General features: G+C 45.5%; 1 protein-coding gene across 3 annotated transcripts in view; it reads left to right on the plus strand.

The window, feature by feature from the left end:
• Positions 1–12,662, plus strand: part of SHQ1 (SHQ1, H/ACA ribonucleoprotein assembly factor) — a 68,441-nt gene extending 55,779 nt beyond the window's left edge. For 2 of the 3 annotated variants that reach the window (XM_033141213.1, XM_033141215.1), the window contains exon 12: positions 11,454–12,662. In XM_033141213.1, coding sequence (XP_032997104.1) covers positions 11,454–12,111 — 658 coding nt within the window. In that variant the 3' untranslated portion in view covers positions 12,112–12,662. Of the gene's footprint in view, positions 1–9,024; positions 9,310–11,453 lie in introns of those variants that run through there. The other variant, XM_033141216.1, reaches the window with a different exon arrangement.
• The last annotated feature ends 10,385 nt before the right edge of the window (positions 12,663–23,047 follow it).

Consider the following 23,047-nt stretch of genomic DNA (forward strand, 5'->3'; position numbering starts at 1 on the left):
CATTTCAGTGGCATGTTACTTGGGTCTTACAATATGTATTGTTGTGTGCAGTTACATCAGTGCATGATATTAGCAGAAGTTGCTTACACATACTCACAAACTTTACAGATTAGGCATAATATATGTGCATAAGAAACCTTCCTAAGTACCAGGGTTGTCATGATGTTGCATTCCTGAAAGTAGGTTTGTAAGAAAATTTCACTTTAGTAGGATTTGCCCAGCCCACCATTGAATGCAAGGTTGTGTCTCTGATCTGTATGTGCAAGTTTTAACCATAGCTAGCACGCTCATACTCAAAAGGATACTGAGAATTCCTTAATATGCTTTATAAAAAATAAAAAAGGAGTTATAGTTTTACTATGCAACAAACCTAGATGATAGAAAGCTCTTAGACCAGGGGTCAGCAACCTAAGGCCCATGGGCTGGAAGCGCCCCCGGGGAAGGTCGTTTGACCAGCCCACGAACCAAACCAAGCCACCCGCTCGTGTGCTGTGCTAAACCGGCGCAGCGTGGCATGGGGACTTGCTTCCATGGTGCTGGAAATCACGTCTACGCACACACAGACACTGAAAATTGTGGGTGGGCACACTCACGTACACATGTGATCCAGCCCACAGAGGGATCTCCTTGGCACCGATCCGGCCCAGGCAAGATAAACTTTGCTGACCCCTGCCTTAGACCATGCTTGTTTAGCTACATTAATAAAAATAAAAATAACTCCTACAGAAATTGAGGCAATGAACCAGTATATAAGACAAGGTTATCTTTCTATATAGGCAGATTCAAACATGATACTTTTTCATGCCCCCCCCCCAAGCTTTGGAATGGTAGCAAATGGAAAACGTTACCTGCGCCTATGTCTGCATTGTGACATCATTATTTGCACTTGCACTTCTTCACAGGTATACTTCCTAAACACCATTGTGCAGTGAAAAATGTTAGATCAAAATCTGCCCTGCCTCTTTAGATGAGCTGTGCTGGGATTGTATAAAATAAGAAAAGGCACTAAATTATTTTGCCACCTGATGTCCAAAGACTATGCAAATCATGGAGGGTTAAGAACTTCTTGGACAAAATTTAGCAGAAACAACAGAATGAAAGCAGGGTGACTACTAGGCCCGCCAGAAAAGGAATGTAGCATTCCCTATCAGTTGTCACTCCAGGTGTGTGGGCAACTTCTGAGGTGCTGCCTCCCTTGCTTTGTCTGTTCCTCGAAGCTGTGTGTTAAATAAAAATATGCATACGATCAATTTAGCTTGCAATTAAACATTTTCCTTAAGCAGTTGGCACTACGACAACTGATAATTACCATGCACAACACTTTGAAAAAGCCTTATTATGCTTGTTTATGTAGGATCACTCTTGGCATAATAATAAGCTATCATTACTACAAATGTACTTACTGTACGAGCACACCTTAATGTAATCGCAAGGCTCAATTAATCACATGGGAGAATTAAAATGAGTGACTTTAATCTTCCTAAATTAAATGCTTATCAAAAGAGCTTTGAAACTTCAGGGAACATTTACCTATGTTTTGCATTACAGGCAGTGTGTGTGTGTGTGTGTGTGTGTGTGTGTGTGTGTGTTAAACTGCCCAGGGTCACGTTCTCACTTCCCATCTTCTTGTTCTCACTTCCCATCTTCTCGCCTTTTTTCTTCTGTGCATAATGATTATCAAGCGGTGGTTCCACCCCCCCTCCCACCCCGTCCCCACCTTTTGGGTCTCTCTTGGGAAGTTGCTTCCACTGTGCTTGGCTCCTTTGGCAAAGATCACAAGGGCTAATAAGCTTTCCTTCTAAGTTGGCAAGTATATTCCTGACACTTGGTTCATCATACAACTACGCAGTCTGTTTACTTAAAGGAAATAGGTTGGGGCGGGGGCGGGTGTGCAATAACAACACAAAAAGGCTAGATTAGCGATTCCTGTGAAACTGATCTCTGCCAGCTTCAGTGAAGCCTTGAAGTGGCTGCAGCTGAATGACAGAGCATGTACTTTCCATATAGAAATTCCATATACTTTCCATATAGAATTCCATTCTGGGAATTTCTAGTTAAAATTGTCCTTGGTTAGCAGAGCTGGGGAATACCCCCCCCCACTTCCTGTATGAGACCTTGAAGGTGATATTAGCCACTAAGGTAAAGGTAAAGAGACCCCTGACCATTAGGTCCAGTTGCGGACGACTCTGGGGTTGCGGCGCTCCTATCGCGTTACTGGCCGAGGGAGCCGGCGTACAGCTTCCAGGTCATGTGGCCAGCATGACTAAGCCGCTTCTGGCGAACCAGAGCAGAGCACGGAAACACCGTTTACCTTCCCGCCAGAGCGGTACCTATTTATCTACAGTGGTACCTCAGGTTACATACGCTTCAGGTTAAGAACTTTGCTTCAGGATAAGAACAGAAATCGTGCTCTGGCGGCGCAGCGGGAGGCCCCATTAGCTAAAGTGGTGCTTGAGGTTAAGAACAGTTTCAGGTTAAGAACGGACCTCCGGAACGAATTAAGTACATAACCAGAGGTACCACTGTACTTGCACTTTGATGTGCTTTTGAACTGCTAGGTTGGCAGGAACAGGAACCGAGAAACGCAAGCTCACCCCGTCGCGGGGATTCGAACTGCCAACCTTCTGATTGACAAGCCCTAGGCTCTGTGGTTTAGACCATGGCGCCACCTGCGTCCCTTTTGATATTAGCCACTAGGTGATAGTTATTCAACACTTCTGTGTCCTGGGAGGTTATCTTAAGGAAGGGAAGACCTGATTTTTGCAGCGGTACTGAAGTTAGTAATTCTCCACCCAGTTGGACTAGCCCATTCTCTCAAAAAGCTAGCAATTTCAAGAGGCAGAACTGTAATTTCAAGAGGCAGAACAACTCCAAGCACGCCTGGAAGATGCGGACCATTTGGATCCCTTCCAATCAGGATTCAGGCCTCATCATGGGACTGAAACTGCCTTGGTCGCGCTGGTTGATGATCTCCGGCGGGCTAGGGACAAAGGTGAGAGCTGTTTCCTGGTTCTGCTGGATCTCTCAGCGGCCTTTGACACCATCGACCATAACATCCTTCTGGACCGGCTAGAGGGGTTGGGAGCTGGGGGCACTGTTATACAGTGGTTCCGCTCTTTCCTCCTGGGCCGTGTTCAGAAAGTGGTGGTGGGGGATGAGTGTTCAGACCCCTGGGCTCTCACTTGTGGGGTGCCTCAGGGTTCTGTCCTCTCCCCCATGCTTTTTAATATCTATATGAAGCCGCTGGGAGAGATCATCAGGGGGTTTGGGTTGGGTGTTCATCAATATGCAGATGACACCCAGCTCTACCTCTCTTTTAAATCAGAACCAGTGAAGGCGGTGAAGGTCCTGTGTGAGTGCCTGGAGGCTGTTGGAGGATGGATGGCGGCTAACAGATTGAGGTTGAATCCTGACAAGACAGAAGTACTGTTTTTGGGGGACAGGAGGCGGGCGAGTGTGGGGGACTCCCTGGTCCTGAATGGGGTAACTGTGCCCCTGAAGGACCAGGTGCGCAGCCTGGGAGTCATTTTGGACTCACAGCTGTCCATGGAAGCGCAGGTTAATTCTGTGTCCAGGGCGGCTGTCTACCAGCTCCATCTGGTACGCAGGCTGAGACCCTACCTGCCCGCAGACTGTCTTGTCAGAGTGGTGCATGCTCTGGTTATCTCCCGCTTGGACTACTGCAATGCGCTCTATGTGGGGCTACCTTTGAAGGTGACCCGGAAACTGAAATTAATCCAGAATGCGGCAGCTAGACTGGTGACTGGGAGTGGCCGCCGGGACCACATAACACCGGTCCTGAGAGATCTGCATTGGCTCCCAGTACGTTTCCGAGCACAATTCAAAGTGTTGGTGTTGACCTTTAAAGCCCTAAACGGCCTCGGTCCTGTATACCTGAAGGAGCGTCTCCACCCCCATCATTCAGCCCGGACACTGAGATCCAGCGCCGAGGGCCTTCTGGCGGTTCCCTCACTGCGAGAAGCAAAACTACAGGGAACCAGGCAGAGGGCCTTCTCGGTAGTGGCGCCCGCCCTGTGGAACGCCCTCCCGTCAGAAGTCAAGGGAATAAACAACTACCTGACATTCAGAAAACACCTAAAGGCAGCCCTGTTTAGGGAAGTTTTTAATTTGTGACTCTGTATTGTATTTTGATATTTGTTGGAGGCCGCCCAGAGTGGCTGGGGAGACCCAGCCAGATGGGCGGGGTATAAATAATAAATTATTATTATTATTATTATTAGTATGTTACCAATAACATGAACTTCCACTGGAGCCCCCTATGGAGGTCTCCCTTTCATGATAAATCAAGATAGATTTGCCCCTTTGCAAAGATGATGAGTAACTTGGTTTTCCAACTGCTGGGTGAGATACTAAGCAGGGAAAGTTAGCAGTGCGCAACAAACTTTTTTGAACTATATTTTGCACAAGTGTTTTCTGTTGGAGGTGAGCTTTGATTTCTGTAAAGGTCAAGCTTTGGCTGGGTATACAACTCTGGCTTGGGCTGAAGGCAGGGTAGGGTCCACGCTGTGCTATGGGAGAGCAGAAATCTGATGTTGCTTCAGCATGTACCAAACAGACTGAGCTCTATATAGTTGTTGTTGCAGCAGCAGCAGCATCCCTGCTGTAAGCCCCGGTCCCCCAGGAAGGTGCCCTTTCAATTAAAGGACCCCAGCTAGCTCCATCACTCACTAACGGAGCAAGGGACACTCTGGTCTCACTGGGTCTCCTGTGATGATTGTTATCCAGTGATGCAGTCCTCCAACTCTTAAGGATGGCAGTGCTGTATCCTCAGACCAAGGCACAGACACAAATGGCTCATGGGGGGTGTTTTTGGGAATCCTCATCCCCTGAAGGCCAGGAATCAGGGTCACAACATCTTCTGACACAGGAGATATTTGAACAAGACTTAAGTTTCTTCATTACCACCTACTTTTGGTAAAATATCATTGTGTCCCTCCCACCCCACCCCCAGCTACAACCACCCCTTTCTGTGAATTTACAGTATCTTAATGGACGCCAACATATGAGCTTGTTGTCCTAAAGCAGGCACCCCCAACCTTCGGCCCTCCAGATGTTTTGGACTACAGTTCCCATCATCCCTGACCACTGGTCCTGTTAGCTAGGGATCATGGGAGTTGTAGGCCAAAATATCTGGAGGGATGCCTGTCCTAAAGCCTTCCCCCACCCCAGAATATAGCAATATTCTGTTAATTGGTGAACAGACTTAAAGCATTTCTAAGCTGTAAGTGTTTGTTTCTCAAAGGGAGTTTGATTCTTGGTACTTCTCTGTGGAGAGAGCAATTAAATCACTGGAGGGGGGGGGAGAGGCAAAACTGCTTATCTTAAGAAAATTTCTAGTCTTATTCAAAAGGGTTAGAGGGGAGGACACAGAGGAGGATTGTGGGAAGAGATATGGCAGAGGGAAGATCTCTCCAGAAGGAGCAGCTAACTAGTGGGGGGGGAGCCGAAACTGAGAGTGCAGGTGCCAGTGGGAGCAGGATATGAAGTTAAAAGGAGTGGGGGTGGGGGTGTGAGAGAGAAAAGCAGCAGTGGTACAATTAGAGCTGAAGATTTGCCTGTAAGAGGATGAACGCTTTCACTGTCACTGTGGGTGACTATTTTCACTGAAGCTTTAGAAAAACAGGTACCATGAAACTGGAACAGGGAAACTTTTTCTTTGGCAACTGCTTGCCTGGGGAACGCATTTGCTGGAAAGCATGCCCGACATCAAGAAACTCCCAGAACGTCAAGAAGCTTGTTCTGACAAGGATGCTTCTTTCCAGGGACTACAGCCTAAAGAACGGTTCTTGACAGTGTCTAACTGCCTTTGTCAGAATGTTTACTCCAGCCACTTGGCTCTGTAGTTGCGCTTTTATTCTTTTTTAAAATGGCAGCAGTTTCGCTTGCAGGGAAAGGGATCCTTGTAGGGGATTCTTGTGCGATGAGCAGCGCTTGCTTTTTCTTTTCTTTTTTGCGTAGGCTGCATGATGCATCTCTGCTTCAAATACGGCCTCGGAACTATCTCCTTCAGCCCTGTTGGGAGACAAGGAATGACTTCCCTATCTTTGAAAATAAATGCCAGTGTCCTTTTTTGAGTGAGTAATTTGTGTGCCTGGCTGGAAGCCAGGGCTGTGAACTGCTCTAATGCTTTGGAGTTCTGAAGCTTGCCGATCTGGCTGGTAGCCAGACGCATGTAATATTCATTCTGATAACACGACTGCTTGCCTTTGAAATGTGTGGGTGTTGCTCTGTGGTTTCACCCTCTCCCACTTCGATGCCCAAGCTGTATCATCGGAGAGCAACTCTGTCAGCGGTGCATTCGGTGTTTCTGGTGCATACAGATGAAATCCCCCCCCCTAGATTTACGCCTAAGCTCCTATCTAAACAGAAGGTTTCTTGTCTTGGACACGGTGGGTGGATTAACACATAATGCCAAGCAGTGGTTTGGTGCTCCCGGACAAAAAGCTACCACCATTCATTGCATGCTCAGCTTAATTAGTCACTCCTAGTTTGCAGGCGAAGCACAAACGATAATTTGCCAGTGTGTTTGGAGGGGGGGGGGTGTCACAAAATAATTAAGTGGAGCAATGGGCAGCAGAGTGTGCAAATGCAGGAGTCATTCCCATAGTGCTGGACCATGGAAAGATGTTCCAAGGTTTGCATTGCTTGGATCAGAGAGTGGGCTGAAGAATTAAGTGATGGTAAATGGGAATGTACCACAAGGTTTATTGCCCCTGCAACAGGCATGGCCATCCTTTTTCGGCCTGAGGGCCACATTGAAGGTTGGTCAATCTTTTGAAAACCGCATGCCAGTGGTGGCATTGCCAGAGCATGCACATGCCTACTCTCCACACAAACAAGCCATGCACAGAAAGTACGCTTTCATCGTGTGGCTCCAACATTGTCAGTGGAGGCACAGGTATGGCCTTAGTTGCTAGAGATGTCTATTTTCAGCTCCAGCTAGTTGATCAGATTACACCCCCTTTTGCACAAAGATTACTTGGCCATTGCACTCCATGCTCCAATAAGTTCCAGACTGGACTATTCAACATGCTCTTCATGGGACTCGGAAACTTTAACTGGTCCAGAGTGCAGCATGGGTACTGGCCAGGGTTAATTTTAGAACTCATGCAATCCATTTTTTAAAATGGCTACAGTGGTTGATGAGTCTGCTTCCAGGCCCGATTTGAAGGTCCTCGGTCCCCCTAAAGCCCTAAAAAGCTTAGGCCCCAAATATCTGGAAGACTGTCTCCTTCCCTATAGTCCCTCTCAGGTATTAAGATTGGCAAAGAGATCCCTCTTGGTAGTTCCCTCACCCTCAGAGCTTTGGGGCATGGTGCCCCTGGAGTGGGCACCCTCTGAAGAAGCCCCAAAGCTGTGGAATTTCATCCTCACAGGTGTGTCTAGCACCTTCATTGTATAGCTTTCATCAGACCTCTTTGCCCTGACCATTGACACCTGAGAGAGATATTTAAGGATCCACACTATTCTTCTGATTGTACATAGTTTTGTACAAATACAGGGCCTGTATTTTTATATTGTTTTTATATTGTTTTATATTGTTGTAACCTGCCCTGGGGCCTTATGGTGAAGGGTGGTTAGGAAATCCAATAAAGAATAGTAACACACACACATTCAGACAGCCTCTCCATTCTATTGCTGATCAGCAGAGGGACCTCTCCTCCCAGCCCATGACTGGGATGGAGAGGAAATCTGTCCACTTAACCTTACAAAGGCACGTCTTCTCCCTCTGGCATGACACCATTGGAAGAAGACCTTAGTGCTCAGGCAACAGGAAACCTCTGTCCCTGTTTTATAATGGTTTTTATTTTATACCCTGCCGATCTGAGCACCAAGACTTTCTTGCAGGGTGCCATGCCAGAGGGGAAAGAGGTGTCTTTGCCAGGAAAAGCAGGAATGCCTGGTTTTTTTTAGGGTTGGTGAACCAATAGAAGTGACTTGACAAGCTAGATGCAGCCCATGCCACCCATAACATATGAACAGATGGCACCGTCTCTCCAAATTGTCAAGAAAGAAGGCCATACAGCTACTAAAACACAGCTACTTTAAACCACAGTGCTAAAAGGTCGTAGAATCATAGAGCTCTAGAGTTGGAAAGGACCACAAGGATCATCTAGTCCAACCCCCTGCAATGAAGGAATCTTTTGCCCAATGTGCGACTCGAACCCATGACATTGAGGTTTAAGAATCTCCTGCTCTACTGACTGAGCTATCATTTTGCCTAAATGCCTCCTGTTTTGAGGAAGACGGATTATCGGCCAGCCTCATGCGCATGTGGTTCCAACTGTCTCCAAAAGCAGGTGCTTTGCCCGAATATGCCAAAGCATCTCTGATTTAAAGGATTTGGGTTGTGCACACTGTGGCTTTGAGGACGGCCCTTGCCAGCCAACCAAGTGTCTTCAAGATGTTAATGGAACTTGCAGTCTAAAACATCTGGAGGGCAGCAGGTTGGCAAAGGCATCTGTATATTTCTGCTGTGAGGGTTTTGATTTTTTTAAAAAGAACTTTGCTATGGGACAATAATTAGGAGAAGTCACCTCTCCTGGGAATTATAAGTGGGGAAGTCTGCAGCTTTGCTTGTTGTTGTTCAGTCATTCAGTCGTGTCCGACTCTTTGTGACCCCATGGACCAGAGCACGCCAGGCACGCCTATCCTCCACTGCCTTTCGCAGTTTGGCCAAACTCATGCCAGTCACTTCGAGAACACTGTCCAACCATCTCATCCTCTGTCGTCCCCTTCTCCTTGTGCCCTCCATCTTTCCCAACATCAAGGTCTTTTCCAGGGAGTCTTCCCTTCTCATGAGGCAGCTTTGCTAGAATGCCAAAAATATATCCTTTCCTAGAAGGCTCCCCCTCTTTTCTTTTCTTTTTACACAATGAAGAGAACAAAAAAGCAACAGAGTTGTATGAAATATGGATCAAGGAGGAAGAAAGAAAGAAAGGGAAGCCAGGTATAAATAGCAGACATGCATCCTGTTTTTTTGTGTTTTTTGTTTTTTCCCAGTAGAGCTTTGTCTCAGGCTATCAATCAACTTTTCACCACTTCCTGCAACAGCAGGTTTGCTATAAATCCTGCCGTAACTGACTGGGTTTCATTTCCTCTGCCAAACCCTGCTAACCTGCGAGGCATGACACAATGACACTAGAGTGAGCAGCTGATAATGTAATACACAACTCCTGTGAGGCAAAAGTTAAAGTGCTTGTTCTCTCAGCTGAATGATTTTAAAGATCTTTATATTCTAGTTCCCAGGGGGGATAATTACTCAGTATAACACACGGTGCATGCCTTTTTTTTTTTTAATCCCCTATAGGAATTTTATTTTAAAGTGTGTGGTAAAGATGGGGACAAGCAGTTGCCTTAGAAAAAAAAATGCTCTAACCCGTTCCCAAATTGCTTCCATTCCAAGAAGCAAAGCAACATATTCCCCCCCCCCTTTTTTTAAGGTTCCAGGAGAATGTTTTAGCTCAACCCCAATTATAAGGCTATTAAAGGCAAGGTTGTAACTCAGCAGCAGAGCACATCCAAAGGGTCCTAGGTTCAGCTCCTGGTGCTTTGAGTTACAGAATCTCAGGTAGCAAGGCAGAGACAAACTAGTGTCTGAGACCCTGGAGAGATGCTCTGCTGTGAGATGGGGGAAGACTGTAAGTGAATGAGCACAGCTCCGGTTCTGCGGAAAGCAGATAGTTGCATTCTGCAAAGGCCAAAATTGCAGCTCAGTTTTGCTCTGTTTGACCTCTGTAAAAGTATTGAAAAGTACTCAGCCAGCATAGAGCACCCTTCTCTGTTAAAAGGAAATAACACATGCAGGCGTACCAGTAAGGATCCCTTAATTCAAGTGTTACAGATTAGTTACTGTGCCATCGTTAAATGCTTATTGAAGCCATTAATTTGTTTAAATTAATCCCCATCATTCTTTTTTCTTTTTTAAAAAAAGTCAAATGAAACAAAGCGTCCTCCGTTTGCAGCGCAGGGTTAAAGTGTTCTTACACATCGTCCTGTTTTCTTACACGCACAGCTCATCCCGCACAAACATGCACTTGTTTCATGCCATTGATCTGCTCACTGAAAAGGATGCTAATCACTGTCCATAGAGGTGGGCAGGCAGCTCCTAATTCTTAATTTAGCAGTATTAACTCTTTATTAGTGGCTTTGGAGACTTCCCATATTAGTGGCCTTTGACAGTTCAGTAGCGCTATTGAAATGAAAGTATTCTTGTAATATTTATTACTATTTCTTGAGTTACCATTTGATTCACCAAGAACAAGTTATGTAAACACCATCTGTTACAGTTACAGGTAGGTAAACCGTGTTGGTCTGCCATAGTCAAAACAAAATAAAAAATAAAATAAAAATTCCTTCCAGTAGCACCTTAGAGACCAACTAAGTTTGTTATTAGTATGAGCTTTCGTGTCCATGCACACTTCTTCAGATGTGTGTATCTGAAGAAGTGTGCATGCACACAAAAGCTCATACCAAGAACAAACTTAGTTGGTCTCTAAGGTGCTACCGGAAGGAATTTTTTTTATTTTTTATTTTGTTTTGACCGTCTGTTACGTTATGGTGTCTCGGAGCATATAGTTGAGATTCTGTTGCAACCTTTGAAACTTGCTTTGTCAAATGCAGCCTGAGGAGTGGGAATTCACCTTTCAGACTCCCCCTTTTGCAGTCTCTCCTGAGGGGGACAAAACCATTCACCAGGCTGTACAAATTATTGCTTATCGTGATTTATTTGCATGAGGTTTACCACAGAACTGGACCAGGTTGCCTTATCCTATCATAGGCGGTGGTGGTAAAAAGAGACCAAGTTGACATCTTTCTCGTATAGATAATACAAGCACGAGAAGGTATGGGACACATTTTCCTATCCAATTAAAAATAGAGCCCACAGATAATTGTTTCCAAGCACAGGTCACTAGCGACATACACACTTGCAGATTAATAGTTGGTCCCCGCCCCCAGTCTGATATTAGGCTCGATACCAGTTTTAATAGTGGTAGGAACTCAGCCGAAGGAAGTAATCTTCTCTTTAAGCTATTTCCTTCTGTTCCATCTTCTGACATAACTTTTGCACTTTGCTAAAGTGTTGTGAATGCTCTAGGCTAGAGAGATGTACAGCTTCATGTTGGCCCAATGACTTGAGAGATATCGGCTAATCAAATCTTCATATAGAAATGTTCTTTCATAATGTGTTGCTGAGGGACTGGAAAGAGTTAAATGGAATGCATAGTGAGCTTCTGCATGTTCTGGGAATTTGGGCAACCCCAGTTACAGTTTTGTCATCACTGAGGTTTGTTGGTTTTTGATAATCTTTGTATCTGTCAGGCGCACAGAGTGTAACCAAAATGTATGAGTTCTCTCTCTCTCTCTCTCTCTCTCTCTCTCTCTCTCTCCTCTCTCTCTCTCTCTCTCTCTCCCTCCCTCCTCCTTTAAAGGTCAAAGAAGTTGGCAGCCCTTGCCGAATGCGTGCAGAAGGCAGAGCTGAGCAAGACCAAATTAGGTTTTGAGCTTGACGAGCTGGAAGCAGCGGCGCTTCTCGTGCAAGAGGAAGAAAAGGAGTTAAAAGCTGCTGGCACAGACGTCTCCGAGCCGCAGCTGCCTCCCTCCGAAGGAGCTGCGAGTGACTCTGAAGACTCAAGCAGCACTTCATCATGTGAGACAGGAGGCTCCGATTCAGATGAACAAGAGTCCTCAGCCAGCGAAGATGGGGAAATAAATCCTTTACAAAGCACACTCCAAGAGGAGAGGACAGCCCTGCTTATTGACTGTAATGGATTAAGGCGAGACATGGGCACTTTGACGTTAGATGCTAGTAATGAAAAATCAAAGGCTCCTTTGCAATCTACATCTGTTCCCGGGAAACTGATAGAGGAATTAGGGAAGCAAATGCAGGCGGCAATTAGGCTTACGGAGCAGCCTGAAGGTTTGCCTTCTGTAAGTGGCAGCGGCAGCACTTCAGAAGAGACAGGAACAAGCTGCGCGGCTCAGCCTCAAGGACTTTCGCCGGATCATAATGGAAAGAGACATTTCTTAGAGGTGACTCCAAAGCCCAGCGCTCTTCTGCTTCTTGGCAGCGCAAAAGAAGCTTCTTAAGGAAATGTGGACGGGGTGGGCTAGGGGTTTGTGGGTTTTTGTACTGCTAGCTGTTGTGGTTCATTTTCACACCCAAGGGCCACTTCAGCAAATACTCCTCTGTCAAATAGCAGTGATGCATGCAAATAAAACAAGACTCCCTATTCTCTGGAGTTAGTCTTGAAGTGGCATCATTCGAGGTTAGTAAGTATTATGAAAGGTATGATCAAACATGGATGAAGCTTGCTGATTTGTATTCTGCAGATTGCTTATAGTTCAAATCTATATTTAAATGTTGTATTTCATTATCATGGTTTCCCAGCTCCTAAATTTCCCACTCGGGATATTACTGTCCTCCTTATTTCAGTTTAACCATTTCGAAGTGTCAATTGTACAGCAACTAGCAGTGGGCTTGGTCATCACAGGCACTCGCATCTAATAAGATGTGCCTCAGTAGTAGTTGCATGTGCGATATCGGCTATGCCAGTGCTTCCTGATCCTGTACTTTCTCACAGCTTATTGGGACTCATTGCCAGGTAAGAGTACATAGGATTGCTCTCATCTTTTTCTTTTTTTTAATTGTGATACATGGCTGTGTAATAGTATGGTGTTTTTTCTTTCTTTTTTGAACATGTACATGGTCAGAATATATTTTACCTTTTCAGTATGAACATTTGATTTCGGTTTATCTGTACTCCTGCTGCACTGCTAATATGTGATTAGGCTGGAGGAAAGGTGGGTTTAGTGTTTAGTCCTGGTCCGAAAGGAACAAAACATTCTTTTTAGCTGGCTCACCAAAAGATGCACCACCATTCAACGACAGAGCTGAGTATATACTGCGTTTTTCTGCCTTTTAGACTTTTGCCTGAACTACAAACTTATCCTCTTGCTTCGCTCTTGGGTAGCTAAGCTTCATTAACTAACTGTAGGCAGAGCTGTATGTGTCTTCTGCATCCATGTCCGAACGGTATGCACATCTCTTGAACTCGGCATCCTGAATTCCACTGAACCCTTTCTTTGACAGTATGTTGCCACTGTGGTGGGCAGAGGCAGAATAAATTCTCCAGGCTATGCCAGTACATTTTCACATGCCTGATGTGTTGTGCAGATTTGAAAAGAAATACGTGTCTGTGTATATGATACATACATCCCAACACTGCGGCGCTCCAAAGAAACCTATATTGCAAAAGTTCATAGTGTACCATTCTTCACCCTTGCACTTCCATTTTGTGGCTGCTAACTGGGGAGGGTGCCTGCCTGTTGTGTTCTCAAAACAGCTCTGTTTCTCTCTGAGAACTGACAGCTTCTATGTTTGCGAAAGCAATCTCTTTATTCTGTCCAAAGCATTGTCTTGCCTCCTCTGTAGGTTACTCAATTCTAACTTGGTTCTGGCAGAGTTGGAGCCTGACCTCTCCACCTTTTCTTCTCTCCGCCCTGCCCACCAAATGCTCAGGAAATTTCAGTAAGCGGAGATAAAATTCCGCTTCCCCTTGAAAAGTGTTGGGAACACATGGAATGCAAGAACATAAGTACATTCTTGCATTCCATGTGTTCCCAACACTTTTAAAAGGGAAGCGGAATTTTCAGCCTGGGTGATACGCCTGGGTGATGCACAACATAAGGTTGCCTCTGAAAATAGCACCCTCTGTCAGGTGTGTTCCCCCACAACAATGACCACCACGTAACCCTGTGCCGTGACATCATTGTGCACATTCCTCCATCCCTGTCAGTGGCAGCCAACGATGTGGAGCGGGACAAGACTGTGGTGATGTTACAGCACAGCCAAGTGTTTCTAAATGTTGTGAGAGGAAAGGGAGGGACCTCTATGTGGGGGTGCAGCTTTCAGTGGCACTCACAGGATGCCTGTAGCAGCATGCGTTTCAACCACCTGACGTTAAGAAAGAGGAAATGCCTCGCTACACCCCACCAGCAGCTAGAAGTCAGTGCCTCACATTTGCCTTCTCCCCCCACCATTGGGAAGTCTGTGTTCCTGATATTTTTGTTCCCGGCATTCTAATCTTGCAGATTTCTGTTCCTGCCCTGCTATAGCCCCTGTTCTGCTCAACCATCTTTATACCTGATAAATGACCAAGCAAGGTTGGCTGTGGTGCTTTCACCAGCCAAAGCCAACAAGGGAAAAGACCTAACTATTTCCAAAACGGTGGCTACAATAATCTATTGCAGATGTGTTTTGAGTTCATTCGTCTTTATTTTATGGTCAGCCAGCCACCCTCTCTCCCAGTGCTTGTAACTGTCACACTTGAAAGCTGTTGCACTTTCGCATTTGCACTCGTAAGTGGTGTATAAATTTGTTCAAGGAAAAGGGTCCCCTTCACGCATCTTCCTCACACTGTCATTCCCCATGCTTCACTTTGTGAGGGAAGGAGTGTGCTATTTTAGATCACTCCTCCTACAATAGATAAATCATATCCATTCAGGTACTCAGATTCATATACTGTATACACTTCGGACAGCTGCATACTTTCCATAGCTGATGCATTACAGTATGTTCCTCTGTTGTTTACCTTAGTAAAACTTGTAAACTTTGAAGGAGGATGCACACACCTAAGCCTGTGTCTTCCTGATGCATCTCCTTTTCATGCTGCTTTGTGGAGAAGCCAGCTCTGCTGCGACCTGTGATTGAAGTGTGATGCTCCTCTGTTCTGTTCCATATGCAAAGTGACCGCCTTCTGTGTGTCCGGTTACAGTATCTGGACCTATTTTAACCATGATGTCCATATTCTAATAGCAAAGCTTATTTGGAGAGGTTTTTCCTTTACTTGGAACTCTGTCCAACGGAAGGCTTTTCATAACATCAGCACCTTTTGCAAACATTGCAAGAGCTTTTCTCTTGGAGCTGTTGTTTAGGAGCCCAGGTTAAGTCAGTTGGTGGTTCGGGTTTCTGCCTCATGTTAATAAATGCTAACTGATGGTTGATACCATTCTTTATTTCATGGCTCTTTACCCCAAACCTAAGTGATCAGGTGACCAAATAAACATTTAAATAAATGAATGTTTCCCAATTTGCATTTAAAAAATACTTCCAGGGAGTGTGGTTAGCCACTTCAGAATGCTGTGGGTTAATTTTAATCCAAATACTGTAATTGGAGGTTTCCCACTCCTTGCCTGGCTTGAATGTTGTAAACTGTCAATCAGCTGCCCAAAGCAAAAACAAAACAAAACAAAACATACAGTTTGTCTTATCCCTGGTTGGTGATCTGTGTACATGTTAACTGATTCACATAATTAGTTCACATACCTGCTTGATCTGTGCAGAAAATAGAAAAAAATTGGCCAGACTGAACAGGAAGTCCCCAAAAGGATCAAATTAATGAATCCTCAAAAGGAGGATATCTTGGCATTTGTATATCAGTGTGACACAATGTAAACAGAATACTTGTTTTCAGTATCAACATGTTAACAGGTTTTTCACTAAATACGCTCATTGTGTTCATGACAGAACTGAAATTCTGAAAGAAAAGTTTTTCTGCCTGGTAACTCTTGAAGAGCTATACAAGGGTAATGCTGTAGATTGGCCAAAGCTTTATTTTTTATTTTAAAAAGACAACTTCCCACCTTTGACTCCTTACCCTGAAAGATATGTAGAGTTCATTTTATATCAGATGAAGGAAGCACTGATGAGCCTCTATTTACTCCAGTATATGATGAACGTACCAAAGAATTTGATTCATACCTCTGGAGTGAGTGGGCTCAACAGCCTGCCACAGTTGACACAGCTAAATATTGTCAAAGCTGGTGTCTCAAGGCTAGAGAAAACAAACAGGGAAACACATGTCAGGCAGATAAATGGCTCTGCTGCTTAAAGCTGTCCTGGACGCCATTTGTTTCTGAGATAAGGCAGAAGGCTCTCCAGAGCAGCGAAAAGATAAGACAGAAGAGTGGAACGAATGCGGAATTGTGTCATTAGCTGGATGCTTTGCTGTCGGAAGGAAAAGGAATTTGCACCAGGAAACATTTGGGTTATGTGTCTACAAAATAGTATTCACCTTTGGCACACTATCTGAAACATGCGTAGAGTACCCTTTTCAAACTTCCTATGTGGATGTTGTGGGGTGCTCTCCACATATTCATGGAAGCAATGTGCGTGTGAGCACCCTAGACCAGGGGTCAGCAAACTTTTTCAGCAGGGGGGCCGGTCAACTGTTCCTCAGACCTTGTGGGGGGGCCGGACTATATTTTGAAAAAAATAATAATGAACGAATTCCTATGCCCCACAAATAACCCAGAGAAGCATTTTAAATAAAAGGACACATTCTACTCATGTAAAAACACGCTGATTCCCAGACCGTCTGCGGCCAGATTGAGAAGGTGATTGGGCCTGATCTGGGCCCCGGGCCTTAGTTTGCCTACCCATGCCCCTAGACTGTTTCCCCACCCACATCACGCAGGGTTGGGAAGTTCCATGGAATGACATGGGGAAGTACTTTTGTGTTGCACTGGGTTGCTGTGGTTGACAGTAGCTCTTTCTTAAAATTGTTGCAGTTCTTTGAATGGATTGGATCCAACAATCTGATTTCTGACCATTTCCCCCAAATCACCCAGCGGCAACCGCCTATGCTGCATCTGGTGAAGTTCTGGAGGGATTCCCAAACAGCTTTGCAGAAAGAAAGGAGAGAGACATTCACAGCAAAAGCAAAATTGCAGCCGTGCAGAACTCAATCTGAGAAAAGGGAGTGGGTGTACATCATCCAATGACTTACCGTTCAAGGCCTTGGCTGTCCCGGCTTCTACACTTTGACGCAGTTCTTGGACTCCAGGAAACACCAAAAGCTAAAAGTGCTTGGGGCATCCCAGTCAGATGGGTGGGGTCCAAATACAGTAATAAAAGTATTGTTATAAAATTATTAAGAAGTCGGCACACAGTCTCTGCATCAGGCCAGAATAGAGGGTACATGGCTCAAAAGTCCGTAAGCAGAATTCTAGGATACTTGGCAAGAAAGACCGAGCTTGCAAGCAAGTACTTCTTATGAGGATTGGGGGGTGGGGGGTGGGGAGAGAGAGTGCTGGGTTGGTTTGCGCTGGCACAGGTGATAGTGTGTCCTTGGCATGGAACCTGATCCCACCCCTCAATCTCCAGTTCAGCCGGCTCCACTGATTGGCCAGCCAGCTCTTCGGCTACTCCTCGAAGCTCGTTCTCTGGAGGTGGGGTAGGGACTGACTCAACTCCTCCCTCGCCAGGACGTCTGGCAACAGTGGGGCATAGCCCTATTCGCCACCACTGACTGAACTTTCCCCACCTCCAGTGCCAGGGTCCTCTTTCTCCTCCTCCTCTGTCAGATCCAGCCATTCCCATCATGTCCTGGCTGGTGTCGCAGAGCCTGTGACACCAGTGTCTGGACGTGTGAACCCCATTGAGAAGCATCGAACCATTGAATATTGAAAAGCACTGCATTTGAGAGGATGTCAGGCTGCCCTTTTGTGTGTTCTGGGCCATTGTGTTTCAGCCAAGCAAGCCACCGCTCTTGATGCTGCAATTCTTGCGTGTGCATTAACTCCCCAAGACGTAGTCTTCCTGGTAAGGCTGACGTTGCTCCCAGGAAGGCAGGAGTTGTGCAGTTCAACCTGTAACCAGGATAAGACGGAACAACGTGCCATCTAATTACGCAGGAGCAGCAAGACGGTTCCAGTGAGTGAGTCATAAATGTTAATGGGACTTGTAAGCATAAATCACCAGTGAGCCAAGCGAGGAACTAATCCCATAAATTCCACCCTTAAATATTTCCTTGGCAGTGGCCAAGGCTGGAGAAAGACACCCTCCTGCCCCTGCTTAAGAGTGGCATAATTGGTTTCTGCCTCCTGTCCACACTCCCCCCCCCACAAGTAATTTGAGAGGAAACTGTCCCATTCACTACAGTAGATAAATTGGCCGGCCTGCTTTGCTGGCTGCAGCTCCGCCCTCTAATCTGCTGCACTGGCCATTGACTTGCCTAATTATGTGTATTACAACTGCAGAAGGCTTACAGGCAGCAGCAGGGGGGCAAACTGTGGAATGAGTGCAATGATTGTTCCATCTGTTCCTGCAGAGCTGGAAGAGGGTGGGCTCTGAGGCCAGGCGAGAGGATAGCATCCAGCACAGGTGCCGCGGGAAGGGGAGTCCCTCCAGCGATGGCTTTACCAGCAGCAGCAGAAGAAGAAGGAAGTCAGCTTTTCTCTTTGAGCATAATTACAGCATATTGAAGCATCGTATGTTGAATTAGCACAGTCGGGATACAATGGAAGCATTGAAATAAAACCAGGGGTTTTAATAGGGTTTTTTGAGAGTTGGTGCTTTGTTGTGGGGTGTGGGATTCTTCAGTAGTTTCTCAGCAAAGGGTGGGAGAGCGTTACTTACCTGCTGCTTTTCTCAGGTGTGTCCAGATGTGAGCTTACCTTGGCAGATACATCTGGAATGGGGTTGGGGAAGCAAAGAGAAGCCGCTGTCATGCAATAACATAAGGAAAGTCTGCTGGATCAGGCCAATGGCCCATCTCATCCAGCATCCTGTTCTCACAGTGGCCACCCAGGTGCCCTTGGGAAAACCCAAGGAACCCAAGTGCTGATATCAGGCAACAGAACATAAAACACCTCTAAGGCTAGCCGATCCATCAACCACTGTATCCAATGATATCTTCCTGTTACTGAAAGAACATTTATCTGTGCAATGGGAATGCCTCCTTCTGCACACTCGCATACACCACCAATCTCCCAAGGGTTGAGGGAGCCCAAGAACAAATTGGGGGAGGGAAGTCCCATTGCACAGGTGGAAGTTCTTGCATTAATGGGCTGACTTCATTAGACACAATCCTATACATTTTCATATAGCACAGCAGAAAAACTCATGTTATGAAGCTCCCTGTGCGATTGCATGGGGCAAGGGCAGCTCTTGAAATAATATTCATCAGTCTGCTCTGCCACCTTATGCATACCTACCATATTTTATGGCGTATAAGACGACTGGGCATATAAGACGACCCCCAACTTTTCCAGTTAAAATATAGAGTTTGAGATATACTCAACCACAGATTCTCCACCCGGTGTATAAGATATGCCTTTATAAAGTCAAGATTCAACACCTTCCCTTCCAAGGTAATGGAAAATAGAATCTCTAATGGACAGATATCTCTTTTATGTGATTGTAACTGTGGATCACCTGAATTGCTGCATCACATTCTCCTTAGCTGTCCTCATTATTCCTCGCTTAAGAGTAAGTTACTTGCTCCATATCTAGTGGGATGCACGGGTGATGCCAAAGAAACCAAATTGAGATTTCTATTGAGCGACGAAGATCCATCTAGATCACGAACTGTTGCCAAATACCTGAACAGAGTCTTAGCTCTAAAGAAGGAAAAGGGCTCTGGTATGGTCAGGAGAACCCCGCTAATCCAGGAGCCAAAATGCGAAAATAGATAGTCGGACAGTCTGTGCTTTTATTTAGTAACGAGCAGAGGGTTCAGCCTCTGTCGAAGGTTTTAAATATTATATGTGTTTTGGAATTGTGTTTTTATGTGTTGGGCCAATGGCCGTAAATAAAACTTACTAGAGCGAAAACTTACTAAGACAACCCCCAACTTTTGAGAAGATTTTCCTGGATTAAAAAGTAGTCTTATACGCCAGAATATACAGTATTCAGAAGTAAATCCCACTAAGTTCAGCTGGACTTGCATCACAGTAAGTGACTTCAGGACTTCAGTTAAAACTGTAGCCCACTTTAAGATAATGGCTTTCAAAGCAAACAGATAAAGCCTATATGGGGGGGGGATTTGCAGCACTATACAGTTAAACAAACTCAAAATTATCTTAAAACCACAACAGAATCAATCTCTCTCTCTCTCTCTCTCTGTTTCTAAATAAAACAACAGTCGCCACTCAGTTTTAGACAGATAAATATTGGGAGGGTGGGGGAGTTCCACAGTTTTGTGTGCCACTACCAAGAAGTCCCCTTTTTACATCTTTATGTCCTAACTTTGCACCCACATGCGGTATCTTTGAGCAGCTGTTCCCAGTCAGCACCCAACCAAAGCAGGGGTGGTTTATCTGCATATGTGTTTGAATCACTTGAAATGGCTCCTCCGAGCGGCATGAAAACAAGAAACCTGCAGAGCCTCCACACTCTGAGGTGATTTCCCTTGGTACTGCTCAGTTCACAGTCTCAGTGCTAACTGCTTATTGTGCTAATGGCCTCCTCTCGCCAGAGAAAACATTATACTTCACATCTGAAGTGGTTGGCAGAAGCTGTAATCGAGGTGTGAAGTGACTTTCCACAGAAGAACATGGCGTTCATACTCTTCAGTGTCAGGTTCCTTGCTTGCATTGCCACACAGAATTCTGTTATCGGAGACTCCAAAGCCATTAGAGTTTATGAGATGGTCTGGTGGGGGTTTCTCTTGGGGGGTGTTATTACTCTCTGCGGGTGATGTTCTAAAACCCACATTTATAAAGGGGAATTGATACTGCCAAACATTATTTATTGGATTTAAGCAAAACCACCTATAATAATTTAACCTGAAAACCTGTGACAGTTTGGCAGGGATGAACTCTTGCCTAAAACAGTTTAAGGTTGTCGTTCAGTCGTGTCTGACTTCGTGACCCCATGGACCAGAGCATGCCAGGCACCCCTATCCTCCACTGCCTCCCGCAGTTTGGCCAAACTTATGCTACTCGCTTCAAGAACACTGTCCAACCATCTCGTTTAAGTTTAAGGTTAACATTTTTAAAAAGAAAAAACGGGGTAAAGAATGCTTGTTTTTACTGCCTTTGTCCTTACAGGCCCGGATGTAGTGTGGAAAACATCAGGATAGTGTCTGTAACTTTCTCAAGAGCAGGTAAAACTGGGTGTTGTGTGGGCACCTTTTCACCACTACTAGCACCATCATGAAAGTCAGGTTCTTATAGTGATTAGAGTGGCCTAGGACTGGGGAGACCCTGGTTCAAGTTGTGATCTGCTGTGGAGCTCAATGAGTGATGCCAGTCACTATAGGCTGCATTCAGACAGCGCTTTGTCCCGCCTCCCCGATATTTCATTAACTGACCATTTTCATCTCTTAGGTGATCTTCTACACAACATAAAAGCCACTTCTGCAAAATTCTTGATCGTTTAAAATTTTTTTCTAAATAAAACTTCTCTGAGATTTTATTACAATCAAGCATTATATAAACTCTGTTAAAGAAATAAAAACTTTTTTCACCCATTGCAAGGAACTAGATATCAGTATGGAGTTGGTGCATACAGGGGCGTAGGGGGGCAAAGCGGCTATCTAGTTCTTTGCACATATCCACCCAAGATGGCGGGCGCGAGCAGCTGGCACCCCTTCCGTGCGGCGGCATGGCAAGTTTTAAGGCTGCAGCGCGCGACAGCAGCACAGACGCTGTGCTGCTGTTCACGCACTGCAGCCTTAAAAGTTGCCGTGCACCAGCGGCGCCGATCACAGGGGCGGGGCACAGCCCCAAGTGTCACCCCCCGGGGCGGCCTCCCCCCGCCCCCTTGCTCCACCCCTGGGTGTATATATTCCATATCTAAAACTGTACATATTGTAGATTTGGAAATGGTGGTCCAAATCCTCACTTGTTCACCGTGTGAAATATTGGGTAACTTGCCATCTTCCAAATAAAGGAGGTTGGGTAGCGGCCTGCTTTGTTGTGCTGGTAGCTGGATTCAGTGAGTTAAGGATCACAAAACAAGCAGACGTTGCAATCGATATCAGAGTGAGGCAGATATGCTAAACAATAATACAGTGGATGATGCATACTTTATGATGGCCTTTACTGATGATCAATTATCAATTGCCCGCCCTACACAACAGGACAAAGAGCTAATCACTCTTCAAGGTCTTACGATGTAGATACAAGGAAGGAAAAAGTGAAGGGCGGACCAAGGATGGGGTTGAGATTGGTGAACTATGAGCAGCCATTGCATAAGAACTGAAATAGAAGAGTCCTGATGGGCCAGACCAAGTGTGGACAACCTTGCACACACACACCAGGCGCTAATGGTTCCAGCCGACATGGCCAATGGTCAGGGATAAAGAGCGTTGTCCAGCAAAATCTGCTTGATACTCTAGGATACACATTAATTCCATACTATGTTTTCTATGTGCCCCTAGAAATGTCAGTTATGAATGCCACAGATGTGTTCGCAAATGTCAGGGTGTACTCATAGATGAAGAAACCACCCAACAGTTCCAGGTATTTCCTTGCGGTTGGATTCCTCTATTCTTGTGGTAATCTATACCCAGAGCAAAAGGACTCCCTGGGCATTTAATTTATTTAATTTATCGACTTGTATACCGCCCTATACCTGTAGATCTCAGGGTGGTTCACAACATAAAATTACAATATAAAAATCTCAGAATACGTGATAAGAACAGAAACAAACCAATAATCCCGCCTTCCACAACTCATTTAAAAGGGCATCAGATATCAATAAGCCAGAGGCCTGGTTGAAGAGCATATTTGCCTGGCGCCTAAAGGTGTATAATGAAGGCACCAGGTGAACTTCCCTGGGGAGAGCATTCCACAGACGGGGAGCCACTATAGAAAAAGCTTGTTCTTGTTTTCCACCCTCCAGATCTCTTATGGAGAAAACATACAAAGAAGGGCCTCAGGTGATGATCTCAGGGTCCAGGTAAGTTCATATGGAGAGAGGTATTGCGGTCATGAGCCATTTAAGGCTTTAAGGCAGGGGTCAGCAACCTTTTTCAGCCGGTCCACCGTCCCTCAGACCATGTGGTGGGCCAGACTATATTTTTTGTGGGGGGGGGATGAACAAATTCCTATGCCCCACAAATAACCCAGAGATGCATTTTAAATAAAAGCACACATTCTACTCATGTTAAAAACACGCTGATTCCCGGACTGTCCAGGGGCCAAATTTAGAAGGTGATTGGGCGGCATCCAGCCCACAGGCCTTAAGTTGCCTACCCCTGCTTTAAGGTTTTATTACTATATTTTGCAGGCTACT

The sequence above is a fragment of the Lacerta agilis genome, chromosome 2, assembly GCF_009819535.1.
Source record: "Lacerta agilis isolate rLacAgi1 chromosome 2, rLacAgi1.pri, whole genome shotgun sequence".
NCBI lineage: Eukaryota > Metazoa > Chordata > Lepidosauria > Squamata > Lacertidae > Lacerta > Lacerta agilis.